A 21,318-nucleotide genomic window follows, 5' to 3' on the forward strand; every position below is an offset into this window, starting at 1 on the left:
TCTAACACTCCCCAGTGGCTTCTCATCTGAGTTGGAGAAAAATCCAGAGGCCTGCACTGACTCAGGAGGCCCAGCATGATCTGTCCCACTGCTCTGACCTGATCTCCCACCCCAGCCCTGTTCCACCCTGGTTTTCCAAACACCCCAGGCTCATCCCCACCTCAGGGCCTTTGCATCAGCTGTCTGCTTTGCCTGAGCACTGTTTCCCCAAGTGTCTGTACAGTACCCCCTAGCGTCCCAAATTCTTGTTTGAACATTAGCATTTCAGTGAGGACTTCCAAGAACTCCCTAAAATGGTATCAGTTCTTCCCTGCCACACACTGCCTCCTCAAGCCACTAAAATATTAGCTTTAGGAGGGCAGGACTTTTTCTGTTTCGTCCTCTGCTGTAACCCCAGGGCCCAGAATAATGCCTGGGGGCACATAGTAGATGCTCAATAAATAGTCCCTGAATGAATGAAGCCAGAAATGAATAAAGAGGTCTTTAGTACTATTATCCTACAGCCAAAGAGCCAGGCCCGGTTTTATCCTGACCCCACTAAGGCCAAAGCCTTGGGCTCTTCGAAGCCATGATCTCATAGAAAAAGCTACATGCTCCTCTCTCTCTCAGCTCTTCTGAAACCCCAGTTTGATAACACAGGGCATCAGTTTATCATGTAGTGGATGATTGCATCTTGAACATCGTGCTAATGGCTTGCTAGGGAGAAAATGGGCACTTAGCCTGTCATCAGAACCAAATGGGGTGAGAGAAGCTTCTTCAGATGCCCAATTTCCTAAAGAGAGGAACAGTCAGTTTGCAAGAAATAGGCCAGTCTGTTATGACCAGCAGGGGTGGCAAGCCCAGTCCCCCTCCTGTCTGTCTGTGGACCAAATGGAGGAACAGGTTTGGAGCAGGGCTATGTCTCGCTCCTTAGACTTGACTGCCAAGCTCCCTGGAGCTGCAGCTGGCTGGGAGAATGCCATTGACCCTCCGACCGCAAATCCCAGGAGTGAGTCCCTCCCACCGCAAATCCCAGGAGTGAGTTCCTCCGGGATCCTTTTTAAAGCTGATTGTTCCCTAAGTGATAGCGTTTTTTAATCTCTTCCTTTTGAAGACAGAATCCTTTTTCCTTACAAGGAAAGGCTAGCTAATTCTCCCAGGAAAGTGTTGTTTACCTTTGATGCAAATGTTTGTATTATATTATAGGTGATTATATTTTGGTAACCGATATACTTCACCGCAATGTTGTTGGTTTTTTTCTAGATAGAAAAGGTAAGCTGGATATATTTGTAATTCCTAAATTTTAAAATGCTTCCCTGTTCTTTTTTATTCTCACAAACGTCCACCACTCCTACCTTTGCTAGGTGTTTTGAAGAGTCCAGGTATAGGTCAGGTATACCTGAAAGCTAGAAAAATAGAAATGTTCCTCTCCCCAATGTTTACTGTGCCCTTGCCGAACAGAAAGCCAGCTGAGGCCCTTCAGGCAGCCAACATCAATACTGGGGTGAGCTGAGGCCAGAGTGCCAGCCAGAGAACAGGCAGGGAGCCCAGACTTGGTCCTCCAGCAAAAGCTGAGTTGGACCAGCCTGGGACTCTGCCAGAAAGGGGGCCACCAGCTTTAGGATCTGAGTCTGCAGAGGCTGAAGAGGAAGCAAGCCCAGAAAAGTGAGCTGTTAAATCTATCTAGGTGGAAGGCCCAAGCTCCTTGCCTCTGTGTGTCTCAGAGGCACAGCTCAGCAACCTTAGAATCAGCAAACAGAACCCGGGGCGGGTATTTGCATCTAACAGAGGCCCAGCCCCCCGTGATGACACGGAGCCTCCTGATTCTGATGCCACTTGTGAACACGAGATGTAAATGTTATTACTGTATACCTGAATGGATTGCTATCTGTGCTATTTTGAAAAGCAGCATAGTTAAGGCCCGTATCAGTAATAATAATACTTCCTTGAGCACTTTCTGTGTAACAAGCATGGTTCCAAGTGCTTTACATAAATTAGATCATTTGTTCTTTAAAAGAAAAAAAAAACCCATTTTAAAGCTGAGAAAACTGAGGCAGATGGAAAATAGGTGAGTTGCTCCAGGTGGAGCAGGGCTATGAAGACAAGCACTCTCACTTTATAGTAAGTTTTCTCAACCTTGGCCCTTTTGACTTGTGAGGACAGATAATTCAGACAATTCTTTGTTGGGGTTCTGTCCTGTGCACTCTAGAATGCTCAGCAGCAACCCAGACATCAACTCACTAGATGGCAGTGGTACCCCCCCACCCCCCACCCCGGGTGTGACGATTCACAGTGTGTTCCGTTCACTGCTGAGCCCTGCCTAACGGAGCCAAACTGGACGGTGCCGGCTGTGTTATGGGAGATGCGCCGCAGGACATTCACTTGGACAGGCGACCGAAGTGTAGAGCGCCAGACAGCGTGGACGAGGGGCTAGCTTTCTTTGCTGCATTCTGGTCTTGAATCCCAGGCTCTTTCCTAGTGTTTCTCTGTGAAATCTAGCATGAGGGGTTTGCCTTTTCCTGCCTTGTGAGGCCGGTGAGTCTGGCAATGGCTTTGGCCCAAGTCCGAGCAGGACCGTTTGTCCCTACTTCTAGCACGTTCTTCCTACCACATGCTGCCCTGTGAGGAACGTGTGCCCTCTGTAGGCCTCCCCTCCCTGAGAAGGAATCCACTCCCTCAAACTCCATTTTACTGTTTGAAAACTGAAGCTGAGTGGCAGGTGGTAGCTTTCCCAGAGGCACACAGATCGTTGGTAATAGAACAAGGACAAAATTCCAGGTCTCTGGATCGCCCCCTTTGGATCCTGTTGGCGGTTCTTCTCGGAATATTGAAAGAAAGGCCAGAAGCTGATCTTTAAGGATCGAGGCACATGTATTTATTGAGGTCCTACTGTGTGTGGTGGGGGGGGGGGGGGCGTGGCAAGAGTCATGCTGGGAGGTGCGATTCACAAACTCTGAGCTCAGGGAGATTACAGAGTGGTTAGCCAGAAGCTAAGCAATTATCTACAGATGAAATGAGAGGAGGAAGGAGGGAGGGAGTAGGGAGGTGCCACCAGGTGTTGGCAAAAAGGTTCCGGTTCAGAGTCCACGGAGCTCCGAATCTGAACCCGGCTTCTGTGCTTTGCAGCACAGGTGGAAGGACAGGGTCCAGGAAAAGGTGATGCCCCCATTTGAGCCCTGCTGATCTGAAAGGCTGTCCAGGGGCTGTCCAGGGGCAAGCCAACTGGCTAGGCCGGAAGCTGGGGCTGAACTCTGAACTTGAGAGGGAGACTGGCGGGTTTGCCGTCAAGGTAAAGACAGGGCTGGAGCCAGGGAGCCAGGGAGCTGGCGCAGGGAGGGTGTGTGGAGCGGGGAGAAGCCCGAGGACGGGGAGGCTGCAGGGTGGCTGAGAAGGAGCAGCTGGAGCGGGAGGAGGAAAGCTGGGGTGTCCTGCCATGAGGATGGAGGAGGACCACCAGCCCTTAGGAACAAGGGGGCGCTCAGGGCTCTTGCCAGAAAAAGTCAGTAGCAGAAGCTGGAATACAGTGGGCAGAGAGGTGAGTGGGATGTGAGTACGGACTCCACCTTTGAGGAGCTTCCCCATGGAAGCAAGGAGACAGGGCTGGAGCTTGAGGGAAAGGCACACTCTCACTTTCAAGTTGCTGGCATCTTGACTGACCATCAGAGGAACTGGAAGATGGGGGAAGCCCCGAGACGTTTCCCCACAGAGCTGCCAGAGACTGCTTCCTCAGTCGCTACCCCGATCTGCACACCTGGGGTGTGAGCACTTCTTGGCCCACCTGCTGTTGCCCAGCGAGGACGACGGGCCACCAACGAAAGCTGCCCTGGGGTTCTCCGTGTGCTGGAGGGAATTCAGATTCAAGGCTCTGTGGGCTCTGAAACCTTTTTGCCAGGCCCTCGTCCAAGGCATCTCAAATCTTCCCAGTGAAGAACCCCTCTTGGCACCCGGGAAGGAGCGCATACCCCAGGGATCAGGGGCCCAAAGGGAATACGGAGCAGCCACTGAAAGCCCAGGGTTTCTCTGAGGACTCGTGTTTTAGCTTCGAGATCCATGCAATTTTGCCTGCTACTCTGTGAGGGGCTTGTGTGTTCTGGACTTTAAAAGTGACATTCCAAATTGCTTACCTGCCTTGCCCCTCAAGGAAGATGTGCCTGCCTTGTCCCATGGTGCTCCAGCCAGAGCAGGGGTCTGACCCCTCGGCCTCTATGCCCCCACATCTGCACCCACCCAGGTGCACACACACACACACACACACATACCTTACAGTGGAGGAGACTGAGGCTCAGAGAGGGGAGGTCATGCCCAAGGTCACACAGCAAGTGCAAAAACTAGAATCTAGGTCCATGGACTCCCTATCCAGTGCTCCTCCTACCCAACTCTGTTGCCGAGGGAATCAAGGGTGGCATAGCTTTATTGGGGGTCGTGAATTTCACACCTGATTTTGGCAGATGAAATGAGAAATGGGTAGCAGGAAGTTTAAGGTAGAAAATAAGTCGTTTAATTATCTGGGCCCCACAACTAGGTTCTGATGCTTTTAAGACTCGACACTATTGTTAGAATTAACAGCCACATTCCAGGGAGGGTGTAACAGACTTTAAGAAGGCCTTTCGACTCCAAATTATCTTCTCTATTCTGGCATTAAAAACTGTGAAAGCCACCTTTCAGTTAAGCATGGCCTTTTCCCCCTAGGTCATTATTATGGGCTGAATATGTACCCCCCCCAAATTCATACGTTGAAGTACTGACTCTCAGTACTTCAGAATGTGACCTTATTTGGAGATGGGGTCTTGGCAGAAGTAACCAAGCTAAAAATGAGGTCATGGGCAGGATGGGGGGAGCTAATCCAATATGACTGGTATCCCAATAGGAAGAGATTTGGGCACAGAGATACACCAGGGGAAGACCAGGTGAAGAAGTACAGGGAGGAAGCGGCCATCTACAAGCCAAACAGAGAGGCATGGCACAGATCCTTTCTTCCAGCCCTTAGACCACCTTGACCTCTGACTTCCAACCTCTACAACTGAGGGATAATACATTTCTGTAGTTTAAGCCACTAGGAAACTAATACAATCAGGCTTGTGATCCTCTGGAGGAAAGCACAGCCAGATTCCTTTAGCAGAAAAGTATAATCTCTTAGCAAGGGGAGCTTCTGTTTCTGAGCTCAAGTTTTTGCTAGATGCCTCACACGTGGCATATCATTTCCTCTTCACTGAAGAGATAATAACAACAAAAATTACAGCTCATCTTTATGGAGCATTTGCTATATATCGTGCTATGTGTCGGGCAGTTGTTAATGTTCTACATTGAATACTCCCTATCAGGAGATCTGAGGCACTACTGTTTCCATTTTATAGATGAGGACACTGAGTCCCACTGAGGTCAAGTGCCTAGTCCAGGGCACTGAGCTAACAGGAAGTGGGTGATCAGAATTAGAATCCACTTTCCACCCACCTTTTCTATACTTTCAAGGTGAACGAGCTTCCCCAGGACTCTCCTCCTGAGTGGATGGAGGGGAGTTGCCCCCCGGGCACAGCTGGTTAAGGAGGGAAGAGGAGAGATGAGCCCCCTCCCTGGTGCCTGAAACCCTGCACCTCTGACCTCCGGGCAGCCCTCCTCCCTCATCCCCCCTGCAAGTCCGCTGGGCTTGGCCACAGTCGGGGCTGACGTCAGCCGGCTGGAAATTCCTTTGCCCAGTGATCAAGGCTTGCAGAACAAAAGCTCCCACCGCAGGAAAAAACTTCCTGCTCAGCCCCTAGCGAGAGGCTCGGGTTTCAACCACACAGCCGGTGAAGTCATCAGTCTCGGGCCAGGGGCAGAGGGGCTCCAGAGGGCACGGAGCAGCTGGGCGGAAGGCCTCTGCTGTCTTCCCCTCCAGGCCGCAGGGGCCGGCTCAGCGGGGCCAATATTCTCTTGTGGCCGGCGGGCCAGGGCTGCGGCCGGGCCTTGTCAGAGCCCTTTCCCATCTCTGACCTCAGCCAGGCCTCTCCTCACGACTGTGTCCATATCCATTTGCCAGTGGGGAAGCTGAGCCCCAGAGAAGGGATGTCAGGGGCTTAAAGATATTCAGCATATTAGATTCGCATGGGAGGACTTGAACCCAGTCCTCGAATTCTTTTTTTTTTTTTTTAAAGATTTTATTTATTTATTTGAGACAGAGAGAATGAGAGAGAGAGAGCACATGAGAGGGGGGAGGGTCAGAGGCAGAAGCGGGCTCCCTGCCGAGCAGAGAGCCCGATGCGGGACTCGATCCCGGGACTCCAGGATCATGACCTGAGCTGAAGGCAGTCGCTTAACCGACTGAGCCACCCAGGCGCCCCAGTCCTCAAATTCTTAAGAGGAGCTGAGACCTTTGGAAACTAAGCAAAGGGGGAAAGACCAGTCCTCTGACAAATACCTGAGTGAGAAGGAGATAAAGCTCGGTCCTCAGCCATCCGCCTGCCCCCGCTGGAGCGCTGAGTGCTGGGTGGGAGAACATTTGCACATGGGCCCATCAGCGACCTGGGCACATCAGATGGCCACCACGTGCGGGCCAGCCTGCACGCTGCGTGTGCCCAGGTAACTTACTGAAGTCTGCTCCGCAAGGTGGGGCGCACGATCATGGCAAAGGGAGGAAGTGACCGGAGAAAAAATGGACATAAAGCATCTGGAGACATGAAAGACATTGCCATAACAATAATGCTCCCTCAGAGTCCAGCACCAGCTAGGAACGCGCTGGGGCAGCCCAGAGCTCCATCCACATCTGCCAGTCCCGTTCTGCCACTTTCCATGAAATTTTGTTTCATCTTCGTGTTGGCTCCGCGACACTGTGGCGTAGACACCAGGATCCACAAGCCCCCCTCTCTTTGGGATCTGGATCCCTCCCCTGGCCACCTAAGAAGTTCCTGAGGCCATGTCTGTACTGAGTGGCTCTGCCCCATGGTCACAGGTGATCAAATTAGGAGTGTGGGCAGGTGACTCAAGCTGGGCCCATCATGTTCTCTTTTCTTGAGAATTTAGAACTGGGATGTCCTATCAAGGGAGGATCAGAAGAGTAAGGTGTGGAAGTGGAGAGAGAGAGGGGGACATAGGGAGAGAGGGAGAGAGAATGAATGACTAACGCAGCCGGTACGCTGAGGGCAGGAGAGTGGGTGGTGGTGGAGTTCTGGACTGGCTGCTTCCACTCAGGGGTCCCCACACTTGCCTACATCCTTAATAATAATACATTCTGGTTTTGCCTAAGCTGGCTTTGGTTTGTCTCTGTCACTTTGCATCCAAGGACTCTCCTAAGTAAGTTCCATGATGGCAAGGACCCGGTCTTATTCTCTAGTACATGCCAGGACCTGGCACATAAAATGTGCTCAGTATGTATTTGTTGAATGCATAAAAAGCTGAGGTTCAGATAAGTTAACTGATTAGGACCCAAGTCACACAGGAAGTAACAGGTGGGATGTGAACTGGGTCTTCCAGCCTCACAGCATGTGCTTTTTCTGATAGACCACTGCCTTTTACCAATTGTTATTATTCTTCTGGTAAAATCACAGGCAGTCAGAGCTGGAGTGGATCTGCGAGGTTAATAAGTCTGACTTTGTTTCACAGATAGGAAACTGGGGCCCAGGGAGGGGAAGTGGCAGATGTCTCTTGAATCCCATGCCACCTCCTAACCCCCCGCGGAGCCTGCTCGGTGTTAGATCACTTAAGTACTTTCATACCTGCTGAATAGCAGCCACTGGAGACCCCCCAGAGCCCCCTCTCTTTGGGACCCCTGGGCCTCCTGTTACACACACGCAAAGCCCCATAGGGGTTTCTGGGCCCGTGGTCATTACCCGTGTTGCTCTGTTAAGTATTGTGAATATCAGCGCTATACCTCCCTAGTGTGATCTGAGGAGTTCTGGCCACTGTCTCTCCCTTAAAGACAGCTGTCCCTTCTGCCTCCCATCATAGCTGAAATCCCACCGTTCAGAGACAGTTCATGTATCCATTCATCCTTTCATTCCACAAATATTTACTGATGCCCTTCTGTGCCAGGCTTTCAGTCCCCAGGAGCTCTCGTTCCCCACAACCTAAAATGCAAATACCCATGGGGAGGGAGGAATCTAAAGTCCTTATGGTCCTCCCCATGGCACAGGGATGATTTGGCAGCAAGCTGGGATTACCCGCTAGGCTGGCTAAACCACCCGAAAAAGGCCAGTAGCGACAGGGAGACTAAAACGAGAAAGCAAGAGTGAGAGAGAAAATACAGAAATAAGCAGTTGTATTTGCAGCCTACAAGTAAGTTTTGTGGCCTATCAAAAGGTGATTTATACGATCTGAAGAGAGAACCCAGATTATAAGTTTTGTGGCATATCAAAACACCAACTTTTTAAAAAGATTTTATTTATTTATTTGAGAGAGACCATGAGCACGAGTGCTCATGAGTTGGGGGAGGGGGGCAGAGGAAGAGGGAGAAGCAGACTCCCTGCTGAGCAGGGAGCCCGATGCCGGACTCCTGGACTCGATCCCAGGACCCTGAGATCATGATCTGAGCTGAAAGCAGATGCTTAACTGACTGAGCCACCCAGGCACCCCAAAACACCAACTTTTATTTTATGGATTGGTGATGTTATTTTGATCTATTTATCTTGGAGGTAGGCAGCATCATGTGCATCAGGGCTTGGGGCCATCTAAGGATCTGAATCTGGTCGAGCTGGCAGGCCACTGGGAGCAAATGCCATGACCTCAGATACAGGATGTGTGCTTGAGTTGGGTTGAAGTTCTAGGAGTAGCAGTGAGGAATCTAAGATGTATTTAGGACTTCCGCATGCCAGATCCCATCCCAGCTACTTTGTTGTGTGGCATCTCATCACACCGCAAACCAGACTAAGCCATTTTAGGTTGTGTTTTTCTGTTTTTCAGATGGAGAAAGCTGAGATTCAGTATTGCTAAGTAATTTTCACAAGATGACCTCACTAATAATTACCATAGCTGGGATTTTCACCTGGATCTGGCCTTGGGTAAATATCTGTTGAATGAATGATTTTTTGGCTCCAAAGTCCATGCCCTTTCTACTACAATTGAGAGAAAATGATGGGGAAGTCCCCTCCCCACCCCCAGTAATAATAGCTGACACTTATATAGCACTTGCTATGTACTAGGCACTGTTCCAAGCACATCTATCTATCTATCTATCTATCTATCTATCTATCTATCTATCTATCTATCTATCTATCTAGAGATTCATCTAAATCTCACTTGGTAGACAAGGAAACCAAGGCACAGAGGTTAAATCACTTGCTGGGTACATGGTAGAGCCAGCATTTAATCTGGCTATCTGGCTCCCACGTCTGTGCTCTGAACCTCCCTGAACTCTCCTGCCTGCTTCCCTCAGCTCTACCAACACAGCGTTTTGCTCTTTTATTTTGACTAGTTTGAGAAATGTGTGCTGATACCTTAAAGCTGGTTTGTTTGCATTTTTCTCATTTCTGGTGGAGTTATGTACTTTTTCACATTTTGATCTACCATCTGTACTTCCTGTATAAACTGTCTGTTCATCTCTTTTGCTGCTTTCTGAGTGGAATCTGGGCACTGATTTTAGCTTTTTGTGAAAAAGCAAAATTTAATATATTTTCGATGTATCAGTGGTTTATTTTTTTCCAGGCTGTTATTTTCCTCTTGTGATTATCCTGTGTTTTATTCAACAAAAATCTCCTATTCTTTAACTTGAAAATCTTTTTAGTTTCTGGGGATGGATTCTTTTCCAATGTGATAACCATGGAATTCCAGATTCTTGGGGTTGTTTAATGGTTTTTCAGAGATGCACAAAATCTCATCTGCAATTTATTGTGGGAAACAGTATAAGGTGTAACTCTTCTCTGTATTCATTACAATTCTCTACCAAACATTTATTATATAGTAATTCCTTTCGCCATTGTCGGATTACTTGAAGTTTTACTACTCATTGGATTGATTTTGGATCATTTCCTTGCTTCCACTAATTTTCCCCCATTGTTACCATATGGTTTGGATAATTGTCACTTTGTAATATGTTAGGAAATCTGGTAGGGTAAATTTACTATCATACCCTTTAAAAGGGAAGCTGTAGTCTTTTTAACTATTAAATCTGGTAACTGAACATCACTACTCATTTATCAAGTTCTTATAAAGTATCCCTTGGGATCCTTAATCGGTGGTGCATTAAAGTTATCTGGAATTCAAGAGAAATGTTGGCTTTGCTGTTTGTGATCCTCTCGCCTGGAGTGGACAGGCTGTCCATTTATTGTTGCCTTCCTTTATTTCTCTCAACAGAGTTCTAGAACCTTCTTTGAAGAGCACTTATGGCTTGAAGTAAACTGGTGTTCAGGTATTGAATGTTTGATGTTAAATGAAGCTAACACCCTTTCCTGTGCATTTTCTATCTATTCAGCACTGGTCCATGGGCCAGAATGGGTGCTCTTGGTGCATGGGATGGTTTCATGACTTGGAAACTGGGGCCTCGGGTTGGAATGTGGCAGCTGGATGGCTGCAGACAGTGGAAGGAAGGTTCCCTGGGGGCTGGAGCCATGGGTGGGCACACCCTTGGGGCCCATGGGAGTCCTGCAAGAGGGAGGCACCCACTGGGGAGTGAGGCCACATGACTGTCACAGAGGGCCTGTGCAGGGGGTGGGGGTGGAGAGCTGGAGAACTGCTTGATCCTGGCCTTGAAGTTAGACTCTTGATGTTAGCTCCAGATGCGATGATTTACACAATCAGCGGGTCCTTCTGAGAGCCTGTGGGCTACAGGGATGACATCCTCCGAATCTCTCTTACGCTCTTACCCCAAATGCCCTGCAGCATCTCAAAGTTCGTTTCAGGAGGAGGCGGGAGTCTAACTGTTCTTTAGTGCCTGTGATACATACCAAATCCTGTGCTTGAACTTCTGTTCTTGCTCTCTTGTGTAGTATCCACTGTAGCCTAATGAGGGAAGGGCCATTACACCAGTTTTGAGAGGAGGAAGCTAAGGCTGCAAGAGGTTAAGGGCAAAGCCCAAAAGCACACAGCTACTAACTTCTAGACCCTGCAGTTGAACTCAGTGTTGCCTTCAAAATCCATATTCCTTCCATTCACCATCCTGTTTTTTAAATCGTGCAGGCACTCAGTGAGTGGCTGCATCACTTAGCAAGGAGTGAAACACGGGCGAATCCCGAGTCTTGGCCAGGTCATTCATGCATGTGCCCATTCGTCCCCTCGTACGCCCCGTAAGCATTTGTCATGTGTCAGTTGTGCAGGCCACTTCTCCCAGGTGAAGTCATCCACTCCCTGGCTTCACCCAGCAATGACTCTCCCATCTGTCCTTCCTACCCAGACTTCTTCCCCACACTTCACACCTGCACCGCCACCTTGCTGTGGGTGCATGTACAGGCTGTCTCATGTTCACACGTCAGGAGGAACTGCCCATTTCTCCTTCATCTCTCCACACCTGTTGTGTTCCTTCTCAGTGAGCAAGGCTACCATCCATCCTCCCTCTTGTTCATTCCATATTTCCAATTTTTCACGAAGCCTTACTGATTTTCTCCCCAAATATGGCTCAATATGTGTCTTCCTCCCTGCCTCAACAACCACCCCATTGGGCTGAATCCTGCCCAGTTGGTGTGAGTCTGCCCCTTGGCTACCTTCCCCGCAGCTTGACCTGATTTGGCATCCCTTGTGTTTCCGGTGGACCTTTCTGAGCTGTGACTGTACACCTTCCGAAGCTGAGAAATACAAATCCAAATTGGACTTTTGGGACACCTGGGTGGCTCAGTCATTAAGCGTCTGCCTTCAGCTCAGGTCAGGATCCCAGGGTCTTGGGATCGAGCCCCGCATTGGACTCCCTGCTCAGCTGGGAGCCTGCTTCTCCCTCTGCCTGCCGCTCCCCCTGCTTGTGCGGGCAAATAAATAAAATCTTTTTTAAAAACCCAACAAATTGGACTTTTGTGCAGCCATGTCAATCCCTTCCAAGGGGGAACTGGCCCACTACTGCCACCTGCTCAAAGGGCAACCGTGTTTTGGGCCCCAGCCCCTGATTGGACCAGGGGTCATCTGGCTGGCTGGCTGGCTGGCCAGCAACGTGTGAGATGGCATAGGGTAAAAGAGGCATGTTGGGTCAAGCAGATTCCCTTGAGAGAATGTGAGCAAAGAAGTATTAAGAGCGTGGAGAAGTCAGCAGTGGAAACAGACTAAAAAGTCATGAAACAGAGCTGGCTCTGGAGAAACCACTCTTCAGCTCTTGGGCAATGCAGAGCGAGCATTAGAAGAGGAAGAGGGTCAGCACAGAGAGGAGGATGGAGTAACGCCCAGCGCTCAGGAGCGGTGAAAAAGGAAGCTGTGTCTCCGAAATGGGATTCTTGACATGGAATTCCTTTAGCTTTAGGGAAAACTCCCCACATAGTCCTTATTTTCTTGTTTTGCTACAGACCAGCAAAGATCACAGTGGGATGTTGGGGGTCCCCCAGTCTGGCTGACATCAAACAAACCCTCTTTCAGACGGGCGGGGGGGGGGGGCGGGGGGGATGGCGCTCGAGAGAGAGAGGCGGCGGAAGTCTTGCAGAACTAGAGAAACAGCCTCAGATCTTCCCTCTGGGGAATCCAGACAATAGCAGCAGCTGCCTCCTTTCAGCTGCGATCTCCCCGCGCACGTGGCGAGGCACGGAAGCTCCATTTCAATATTTAGACTTCGGTGCTGTGGAAGTCCGTGGTGTTTGTTATGCCGGTGTTTGGTGTTTGGAGAAGCACATTGTCTCAAAGGCTGCGATGCCTGGTGCTCACAGGTTGGCCCATTGTCTCTCGAAGCCCCGCCAGTCTGAGATCACAGGCCTGTTCCTGCAGGCACTCTTTCTGGTAAGGCCCCAGGAGGTTGAGGTTGACCTAATTCCCTGCCGGAAGCTGGTTCCCTGACTCCGGGGGTCAGGTGCCAGGGCCGGCCCCGTCAGTGTCTAGAGAAGGGGTTCACAAGCATGGGGATCAGACCCTGGGTATTTGTAAACTGGCTCCATCCCTTACCAGCTGTGTGAACCTGGGTAAGTCAGTATCTCTATGCCTCAGTCTCCTTATCTGTAAAATGGGGATAGGAATAGTATCTACTTCATTGAGTTTTATCATGATCAAAGAAATGTAGTAGGTTGATCTATATGAAATTGTCATAAACTGGCTTATCCCAATACAATTGTGACTAAGGCATAACTGCTTAATAAATGTTAGCTAAAAGTATATGAAAGTATATGAACATTTATGATTATTTCAGCCCTTCTTGGACAGCGAGGAGCAACCATTTTTGATCAGGCCTTGCCCAGACCAGTACAGAGAAGCAGGTGGTGCTGAGGCCCACTTTTGGGCTGTAGGCACCAGGAGACTGTGGGTTTTCCTCTAGTAATAGGTCCGGCTCTGCGCTACTTGGCTGTGTTTCTTCCCCTATGAGCTTCTTCCTCTGACAAAAGTCTTGACATCGGATGAACTCATAAAACCCCTTCTAGCTCTGATTATCTGATTCTGAGCGTCCTCAGAGCATAGCAGCCTCCCTCCCCCTTTCAATTCTGAGCTCTTTGTCCCTGACACTTGTTTGCCACTTGCAAATTAACAGCTTTAGGACCTAGTCTCCCATTTGCCCCTGGGTTACTGTTATGTCTAGATAGCCTGTGGCAGCCTCTGTAGCCTGTGACAACACATCAAGGCCATGGTTCCTTTTGTTGCCCAAAGTACTACATAGGCCACCTCCAGCTTCACTATAAGAAATATAGGCTTTTTCACTTCACCTTCCCAAATGATAACAGTGACTATCCCTTCTTTACCACAGTCTGTATATCAGGCATTGTTCCAGGTGCTCATAGGTATTAAGCCATTTAAACCCTCACAACAGCTCCATAAAGCAGGGACTGTGATCCCCGTCTTACTGCCGAGGAAACTGAGGGACAAAGTATCTCGCCCAAGGTCACGTTGCCAGCAAGTGGCAGAACTGGGATTTAGACCAGCATGCATGTTCTCGGCCACAAACTCTGCTCTCATGGTGGTCTCTAGAAATTTTCTACCTGTTCCACACACCCCTCTTGCTGTCACTTGCCACCTGATCCAACAGTCTGGCTCCAGAATCTTGTCCCACTTGGTGACTCATTTCTAGCCGGTCACACCCTTAAAATCTTGAGAGGTACAGTGTACAGCAGGTTGTACTTACAGGCGCCACCCTTGATCTTTCTGAAGTGTTGACAAAGGATGTCACAGTCATACCCTCCTCTGACTTCATCTTTAGACCATGATTTCCTGAGAGATAGCTGCATTTGATCTTCACTCAGAAGCCATTTCATAATTTTAGCATTGTTTGCTATCTGAAGAGCTGGGAATCTTCACAAACCCCAAGGCCTCTCTCTCTCTCTCTCTCTTTTTTTTTTTTTTAAGGAAGTTTTCCTTCAGCTTATGTCTCTCCTCTAACATTTTAACTATAAGCAGCAGGAAATCAGGCAACACCTTCCAGAGTGTGGGTGGAAGTCGCCTTAGCCCAATTACCCAGTTCATTTGCATATAACTGCAGGTACAGTGCTGCTAAACTTTCTCCAACTACAAATCAAGAATCCCCCTTCCTCCAATTTCCAAGAACATGCTCCTCACTTGCCTGTAAGTCCCCACAAATAGCCTTCTCAAGGTCCTCCCATCTCCATCCAGCTCATCACTCAATTCCAAAAACACTCAAATTTTGAGTTTTTCTTTGATGGCCTTGGCCCATTTCCAGACACGGAAACCATTATTAGTTATCTACTGCTTTGTAACAAGTTACCATAAAACTGATCCACTTAAACAAAAGCCACTTACCATCTCATGTGATTTCTGAAGTTCAGGAGTCTGGAGTTGCTTAGTTAGGTGGTTCTAGCTCAGGATCTTCCATGAGGTTCCGGTCTATTTGTTGTCTAGGGCTGCAGTCATAAAGATTCGTGGTCATGAAGATGGGGAATTCACTCCTAATATGGTGTCTTTCATATGGCTGTTGGCTAAAGTTTCAATTCCTCACTGGCTCTTGTCAGTAGGCCACAGTTCCTTGGCACATGGGCCTTTCCACAGGGCTGCTTGGTATGCCATCTGGCTTCACCCAAGACAAGTGATTCTAAAGAGAGAAACCAAGATGGAAGCCACAATGGCTTTTTATTGTCTAGTCTCTGAATTCACACACTACCACTTCCTCATTATTTTACTGGTCATACAGACCAATCCAGATACACAAAGACTAGCAAGGACATGGACACCAGTTAAGTGAGGATCAGTGGAGCCTTCTTGGATACTGGCTACCAATGGTTTTATAACGCTAAAACATTGAATGCATTCCCCTAAGACCTAGAATAGGACATGGATGTGTATGCTAACTACTTCTATTCAACATCATAGTGGAGTTTCTAGCCAATACAACGAGGCAAGAAAAAGAAATAAAATGCATTCAGATTGGAAAGGAAGAATTGAAATTGTTCATTTGCAGATGACACAATCATCTGGGCAGAAAATTATAAGGAATCTACAAAAAAGCTACTAGAACAAATAAGTGAATTTAGGAAATTCACAGAATACAGGGTTAATGTTTTTTATAATCAATTATACTTTTATATATTAGCAATGAGTGATTGGGAATTAAAATTTTTTAAAAACCCAAAAATATGGTTTAATGAAAAGAAGCACATTTATCTGCAGCTGAGTAGTTTTGTCAGCCTGCTTCCTGCCAGTAGAATTTGAGGAGTCCAAATGGCCTCTTTTCATTTTGTACTATCTCTGTCCCTTTCAGCCTAAACTGGCAGTATTTCTGCTGATATAATTCTTTTAGAACTTTGTGTGTCATCAAAAATAAGAAATCCTCAGGGATACATTTGACAAAGATGTGCAAGACTTATAAACTGAAAACCAGATAGCATTGCTGATAGAAATTCAAGGTGACTTAAATAAATGGAGATTATTTTTGTGGATCAGAAGTCTCAGTATTATTAAGGTGTCAGTTCTCCCAAAGTTGATCTATAGACACAATGCTATTCCAGACAAACCGTAGCTGTACTCTTTTTTGTAGGAACTGGCAAGCCAACTCTAAAGAAGACCTATAATAGCCCAAACAATTTTGAAGAAAAAAGATGTTGAAATTATACTCGTCAATTTCCAAATCGATAAAGTTACAGTAATCAACACAGTTTGGTATTGGTGTCAAGAATGAAGAGTCCAGGAATAGACCCACATATACAGGTCATTTGATTTTTTTAAACAATCTTATTGAGGTATAATTCATTTGTCATATAATTCACCATTTAAAGTGTACAACTCATTGGTTTTTAGTATAGTCATAGATGTGCAAACATCACCACAATCTACTTATAGAATAGGCTCATCCCCCTCCGCCACAGAAATCCCATACCTATTAGCTGTCACTCCCCCTTCTCCTCCACCACCACTCAATGCCCAGCTCTAAGCAACCACAAATCTACCTTCTGTTCCTATAGATTTGCTTATTCTGGACACTAGATATAAATGGAATCATACAATATGTGGTCTTTTGTGACTGAATTCTTTCACTTAACATAACGTTGTCAAGGTTCATCCATGTTGGAGCATGTATCAATACTTCCTTTTTATTGCCAAATCACACTTTATTGCAAGGATACACTACATTTCATTTATCTTTCTATCACTAATAGACATTTGGGTTGTTGACACTTTGAGGAATAATGCTGCTATGAACATTCATGTATGAATCTGTATGGGGATGTATGTCTTCATTTCTCTCTGGTATATACCTGGGAAGGGAGTTGCTGGGTCACATGGTAACTCTGTGTCTAACCTTCTGAGGAACTGCCGGATGGTTTTCCAGAGCAGCTGCGCCATTGTGCATCCCCACCAGCAATGCAGGGGAGTTCCACCTTCTCTGCTTTCTCACCAACACTTGTTATTGTCCATCTTTTTTACTGCAGCCATCCTAGTTGGTGTGCATGTTTGTCATATATATATATATATATATATATATATATATATATATATATATATATTCTCTCACCACACAAACAGATGTAACTATGTGGGGAGATCTATATGTGTGTGTATGTATGTATATGTGTATATGTATATATATGCATATATATGTACGTATATATATATACTACACACATACACAATGGAATATTATTCAGCCTTTAAAAAAAAAAGGAAACCCTGTTATTTGTGACAATGTGGATGAACCTGGAGGACATTATGCTAAATGAAAAAGCCAAGCACAGAAAGACAAATACTGCACAGTCTCATTTATATGTGAACTCTAACAAAGTGAAATATGTAGAAGCAGAGAGTAGAAAGGTAGAAGGGTGGTTACCATGGGCAGGGAGGAGGGAAAATGGGGAGATGTTGGTCAAGGGACGCAAAGTAGCAGTTAGATAGAATGAATAAGTCCAGAGATCTAATGTAGAGCATGGTGACTATAGTCAATCATACTGTATTAAATACTGGAATACTGTATCGCTAAGAGTAGATTTTAGATCTCTCACCACATTTAAAAAAGGTAACTACATAAAGAGATGATATATGAACTATCTTGACTATAGTAATCATTCAGTGTGCGTATGTGTGTGTGTGTGTATATGTATGTACATAAACAGTCAGAAACATATACATATAAGAACATCATGATGTATGACTTCACTGTATACAATCATTTAAAAATAAAATAATTTTAGGGGCACCTGGGTGGCGTCCAGCTTTTGGTTTCAGCTCAAGTCACGATCTTGGGTTGTGAGATCAAGCCCGTGTGGGGCTCCATGCTCAGCATAGTCTGCTTAAGACTCTCTCTCCCTCTCCCTCTGCTCCTCCCCCCAGCATTCGCTCTCTCTCTTTCTCTCTCAAATAAACAAATAAATCTTTCAAAAAATAATTTTAAAAATAGATAAAACTGGTTCACAGTGAAGTGTTTAACATACACCTACCATATAGTCCAGCTATGCCATTCCTAGGTGCTTACCCAAAGGAAACAAAAATATGTCCACAAAAAGACATGTACATGAATGTTCATGAAATATTATACTCATGAGTCTAATTATCATGAAGTCTATTTCACAAGTAGTTAATGAGGTCCTTCTAAAATAACATTATTTATTAGGCATTTGTGCTCCTATGGATCCTTAGCTTAACATGGCTATTTTCTCCAACCTATGATTGCTGGCTGAAACTCATAGAATACATTAAAGTATAATGTGAGCAAAACCAATATAACTACACTAAGAGAAATCAAAATGAAATGGAAAATTCAATCATGATCCACTTTTTCTTGACAAATCAATTCATGTATTTTTCCTTCTTCCCATCTGGTACTTGTCTGCATGCATAAAACATTTCTCATAGTTGTAAAACTCCAGTTTTGCATTTGGCTTTTGAAAAACAATTGTAATACTATAAACTATTTTCCATATTGCTACTTAGTCCTCACAATGACTTTTAAATGACCGTGTTGTTTACTTTGTGGGTCTACCACTCTTTAATATGTCCCCTATTGCTGGACATCTATAGGTTTTAAAAAAAATATCCTACTAGAAAAAATGTAGTTAATACCTTCATGTATAAAACATTTTCTTTCTTTCTTTCTTTCTTTCTTTTTTTTTTTTTTTTTTGGATTACTTCCTTGGGATAAATTCCTAGAAGTGGGATTATTGGATCAAACCATATGAACATTTCCATAGCTCTCAAAATATGCTGCTAAATGGATTTCCATTCATTCATTCAGCAAATATTTATTGAGCACTTTCTTCTTGCCAGACATTGACTAAGTATTAGGATTACAATAGTGAGGAAGAATATAGTCTGCATTCATAAGCCCTACTTCTAGCTGGGGAGACAGACTCAATCAGGTCATCACACAGATGGATAAAATTATAGCCACGCTAAGCATTACTAAGGAGACAGGCATGGGGTTGTAAAAGTATTTCATGGTGGAACCCTACTTTGGCTGGTGGTTAATGGAAGGATTTCCTAAGGAAAAAGTGATTGAGCTAAGGACTTAGGGATGACTAGGAGCTAATTAAAGCAAATGGGAGGAAAGAATAGCATTCTGGACAGAGGGAACGGCATGTACGAATGGGTTTTGGCCAAGTTAAGAAGACCACAATAGCTGGAGCTCAACAAGCTGGTGGCACCAGGGGCAAGACCCAGGCAGGGCCTGTGGGTCCTGCAAAGGCATTGGTCTTTATTCTGAGAGCAATGGGACCATCTTGAATTGGATGTGTGCTTCGAAATACTCACTCTGGCTGCAGTCCGTGATGGGAGGGAGTTTGAGCAGGGAGATGGGGTACCAACGGGCAGCTGTTGCAGTGGTTGAGACGGAAGATGGTAGTTGCTTAGATGAAGAGAGTAGGAATAGAAATGGAGAGAAGTGGGCACAAGTAGGAAATATTGAGGAGGTAAAATTGACAAGACTTAGTCATAGATCTGACTTAAGATGTGTGGGGGAAGGGGAAGGAGAAGGAAATAAGAAGAACAACAGCTAGATTTCTGGCATGAGGAACAGGATGAATGTAGTGCCGATCACAGATACAGGGAATGATGGAAGTGGACCAGAACTGGGGTAGGGGGTTGTACATAAGGAGTTCAAGGTGTCTTTGAGATAGGCAAGAGGAGCTTTCAATTGGCGGTGGGACCATGGGTCTGAAAACAAGACCAGAGTTTGGGTCAGAGCCATGAACTTATGAATTGGCCACGTATGGATAGGGACAAAAGCCACAGGTGTGGACGAGCTTGCCAAAGGAGAAAGATTGAGGGTGAATGAGGTCTAGACCAAGTGAGTAAGGAACTCCCACCTTCATGGCCAGGTGGAGGAAGACAACTAGCCAAGAAGACTGAAAGAGATATGGGAGGAAAACCAGGAGGACATGATGTCACAGAAGCCAAGGGAAGAATATTACAGGAAGGAGAGAGGGGTCACCAGTGTCAAGTACTGCCAGGAAGTCCCAGAAAATGGATTCAGATCAATGGTGGACCTTGGCAAGACCTTTAATGATGGTGACAAACAGAAGGGAGAAATGGCTAGGACATAAGGACAGGGGGATGGCATGTCCATACACCCCCTTCCGGAAGGGTGGCTGAGACCGGGATGTAGGAGGACAGCTGGAAGAAGTGGAGTGAGAGCTTGAGGGAGGGTTTTCAGTTTTGTATTTCTTTCCAGAAAGGAGGACTTGTGTGTATGTTGAATGCCAATGGGAAAACTCAGGTTGAGAGCAAGTGGGTAAATGTCAAGAGAGAAGTGACCATTGATAACCCAGTCCCTGAGTAGGTGAGAGGGGATAAGGTCCAAAACACTGGTGGAGGGATTGGCTTTGGCAGGAGAAGGAACACCTCCTTTCTTGTAACAGGGCTGTACCCATTTATAAAACCTCCAAGGAGGACTTAGAAGGGCCCAGCATTTGATTTAATGCTCTGTTGCTGTGGTCCTGAAATTATGAATAATTTTTGAACAAGAGATCCCACATTTTCAGTTTATACCAGGCCTGCAGATCATATAGCTTGGTCCTGCTTCCAACAATATCAGAGCTATTACTTTTCCCCAGACCTCACCAGAATGGAATATAATCATCTAAACCTTTTTGTTATGGCTGCTAATTTAATAGGTGGAAATGTGCACCTCAGTTGTTTTAATTTGCATTTCTTTGACTACTGGCCAGGTTGACTGTTTCCTCATGCCTGTTTACTAACCAAATTCCTTTTTGTGTTAACCGGCCTATGTCCTTCGCCCATTTATGGTGTTTTCAAATGCCATAAAACAGTTTCCTATGTGGGAATGAAGCACGAATTGATCAAAATGTATGGAGAAAGAGTTTGCAATAGAAACAGTATGGGGATCCAAGAAGGAAGACCCAGGCCAGGGGCGCCTTGGGAAGCAAAGATCCTCCCTGTCGATGCAGTCCCACTGGTATGAGTCCATGGCAGTCTTTCAACCAAGCATCTTCACATCCAGGCGTTTCTTCAGTCCCCTGCCAGAATGTGGGAACTCACCACGCTGTGCTTTGCCTGGGTTGTTCCTCCTGCCTGGAGTGCCCTTTTCCCCTTGACTTCCCCATCACTAGACTCACAGCATTCTATTCATGTTGCTATTCAAACATATCTACATCACATTTTACTGTAATTATTTGTCTTCTCTCTGTTTCCCCTTCTGGGCCATGAGCTACAGATGATCTTTCCTCCCCACAATGCCTCGCATGGTATCTGCACACACCAGGTGCTCAGCTTCTATGGGCAAGTGAATGAAATCAACTGATGAGTGGTTTGTATACAAAGCTCTCTGGACTGATTGCTTCTCCTTCCCAATTCTTTTACCCTTGACCACATCTGAGCAGCATGTCCCACCTGGGACACCAACTTTAAGGACTAAAGAACAAGGTCCCT

General features: G+C 46.3%; 1 protein-coding gene across 1 annotated transcript in view; it reads right to left on the reverse strand.

Annotated features, from left to right (window-relative positions):
- SMAD3 (SMAD family member 3) overlaps positions 1–21,318 on the reverse strand; it is a 271,331-nt gene that overhangs the window by 148,541 nt on the left and 101,472 nt on the right. Inside the window, exon 3 of the mRNA XM_054513459.2 lies at positions 14,749–15,037. Within this exon, the coding sequence (XP_054369434.1) occupies positions 14,749–14,756 (8 nt within the window). The 5' untranslated portion in view covers positions 14,757–15,037. The remainder of the gene's footprint in view (positions 1–14,748; positions 15,038–21,318) is intronic.

This window comes from Mirounga angustirostris, unplaced genomic scaffold (assembly GCF_029215605.1).
Source record: "Mirounga angustirostris isolate CCGP_5_RB_7025 unplaced genomic scaffold, mMirAng1.0.hap1 SCAF_9, whole genome shotgun sequence".
NCBI classification, from domain to species: Eukaryota; Metazoa; Chordata; class Mammalia; order Carnivora; family Phocidae; genus Mirounga; species Mirounga angustirostris.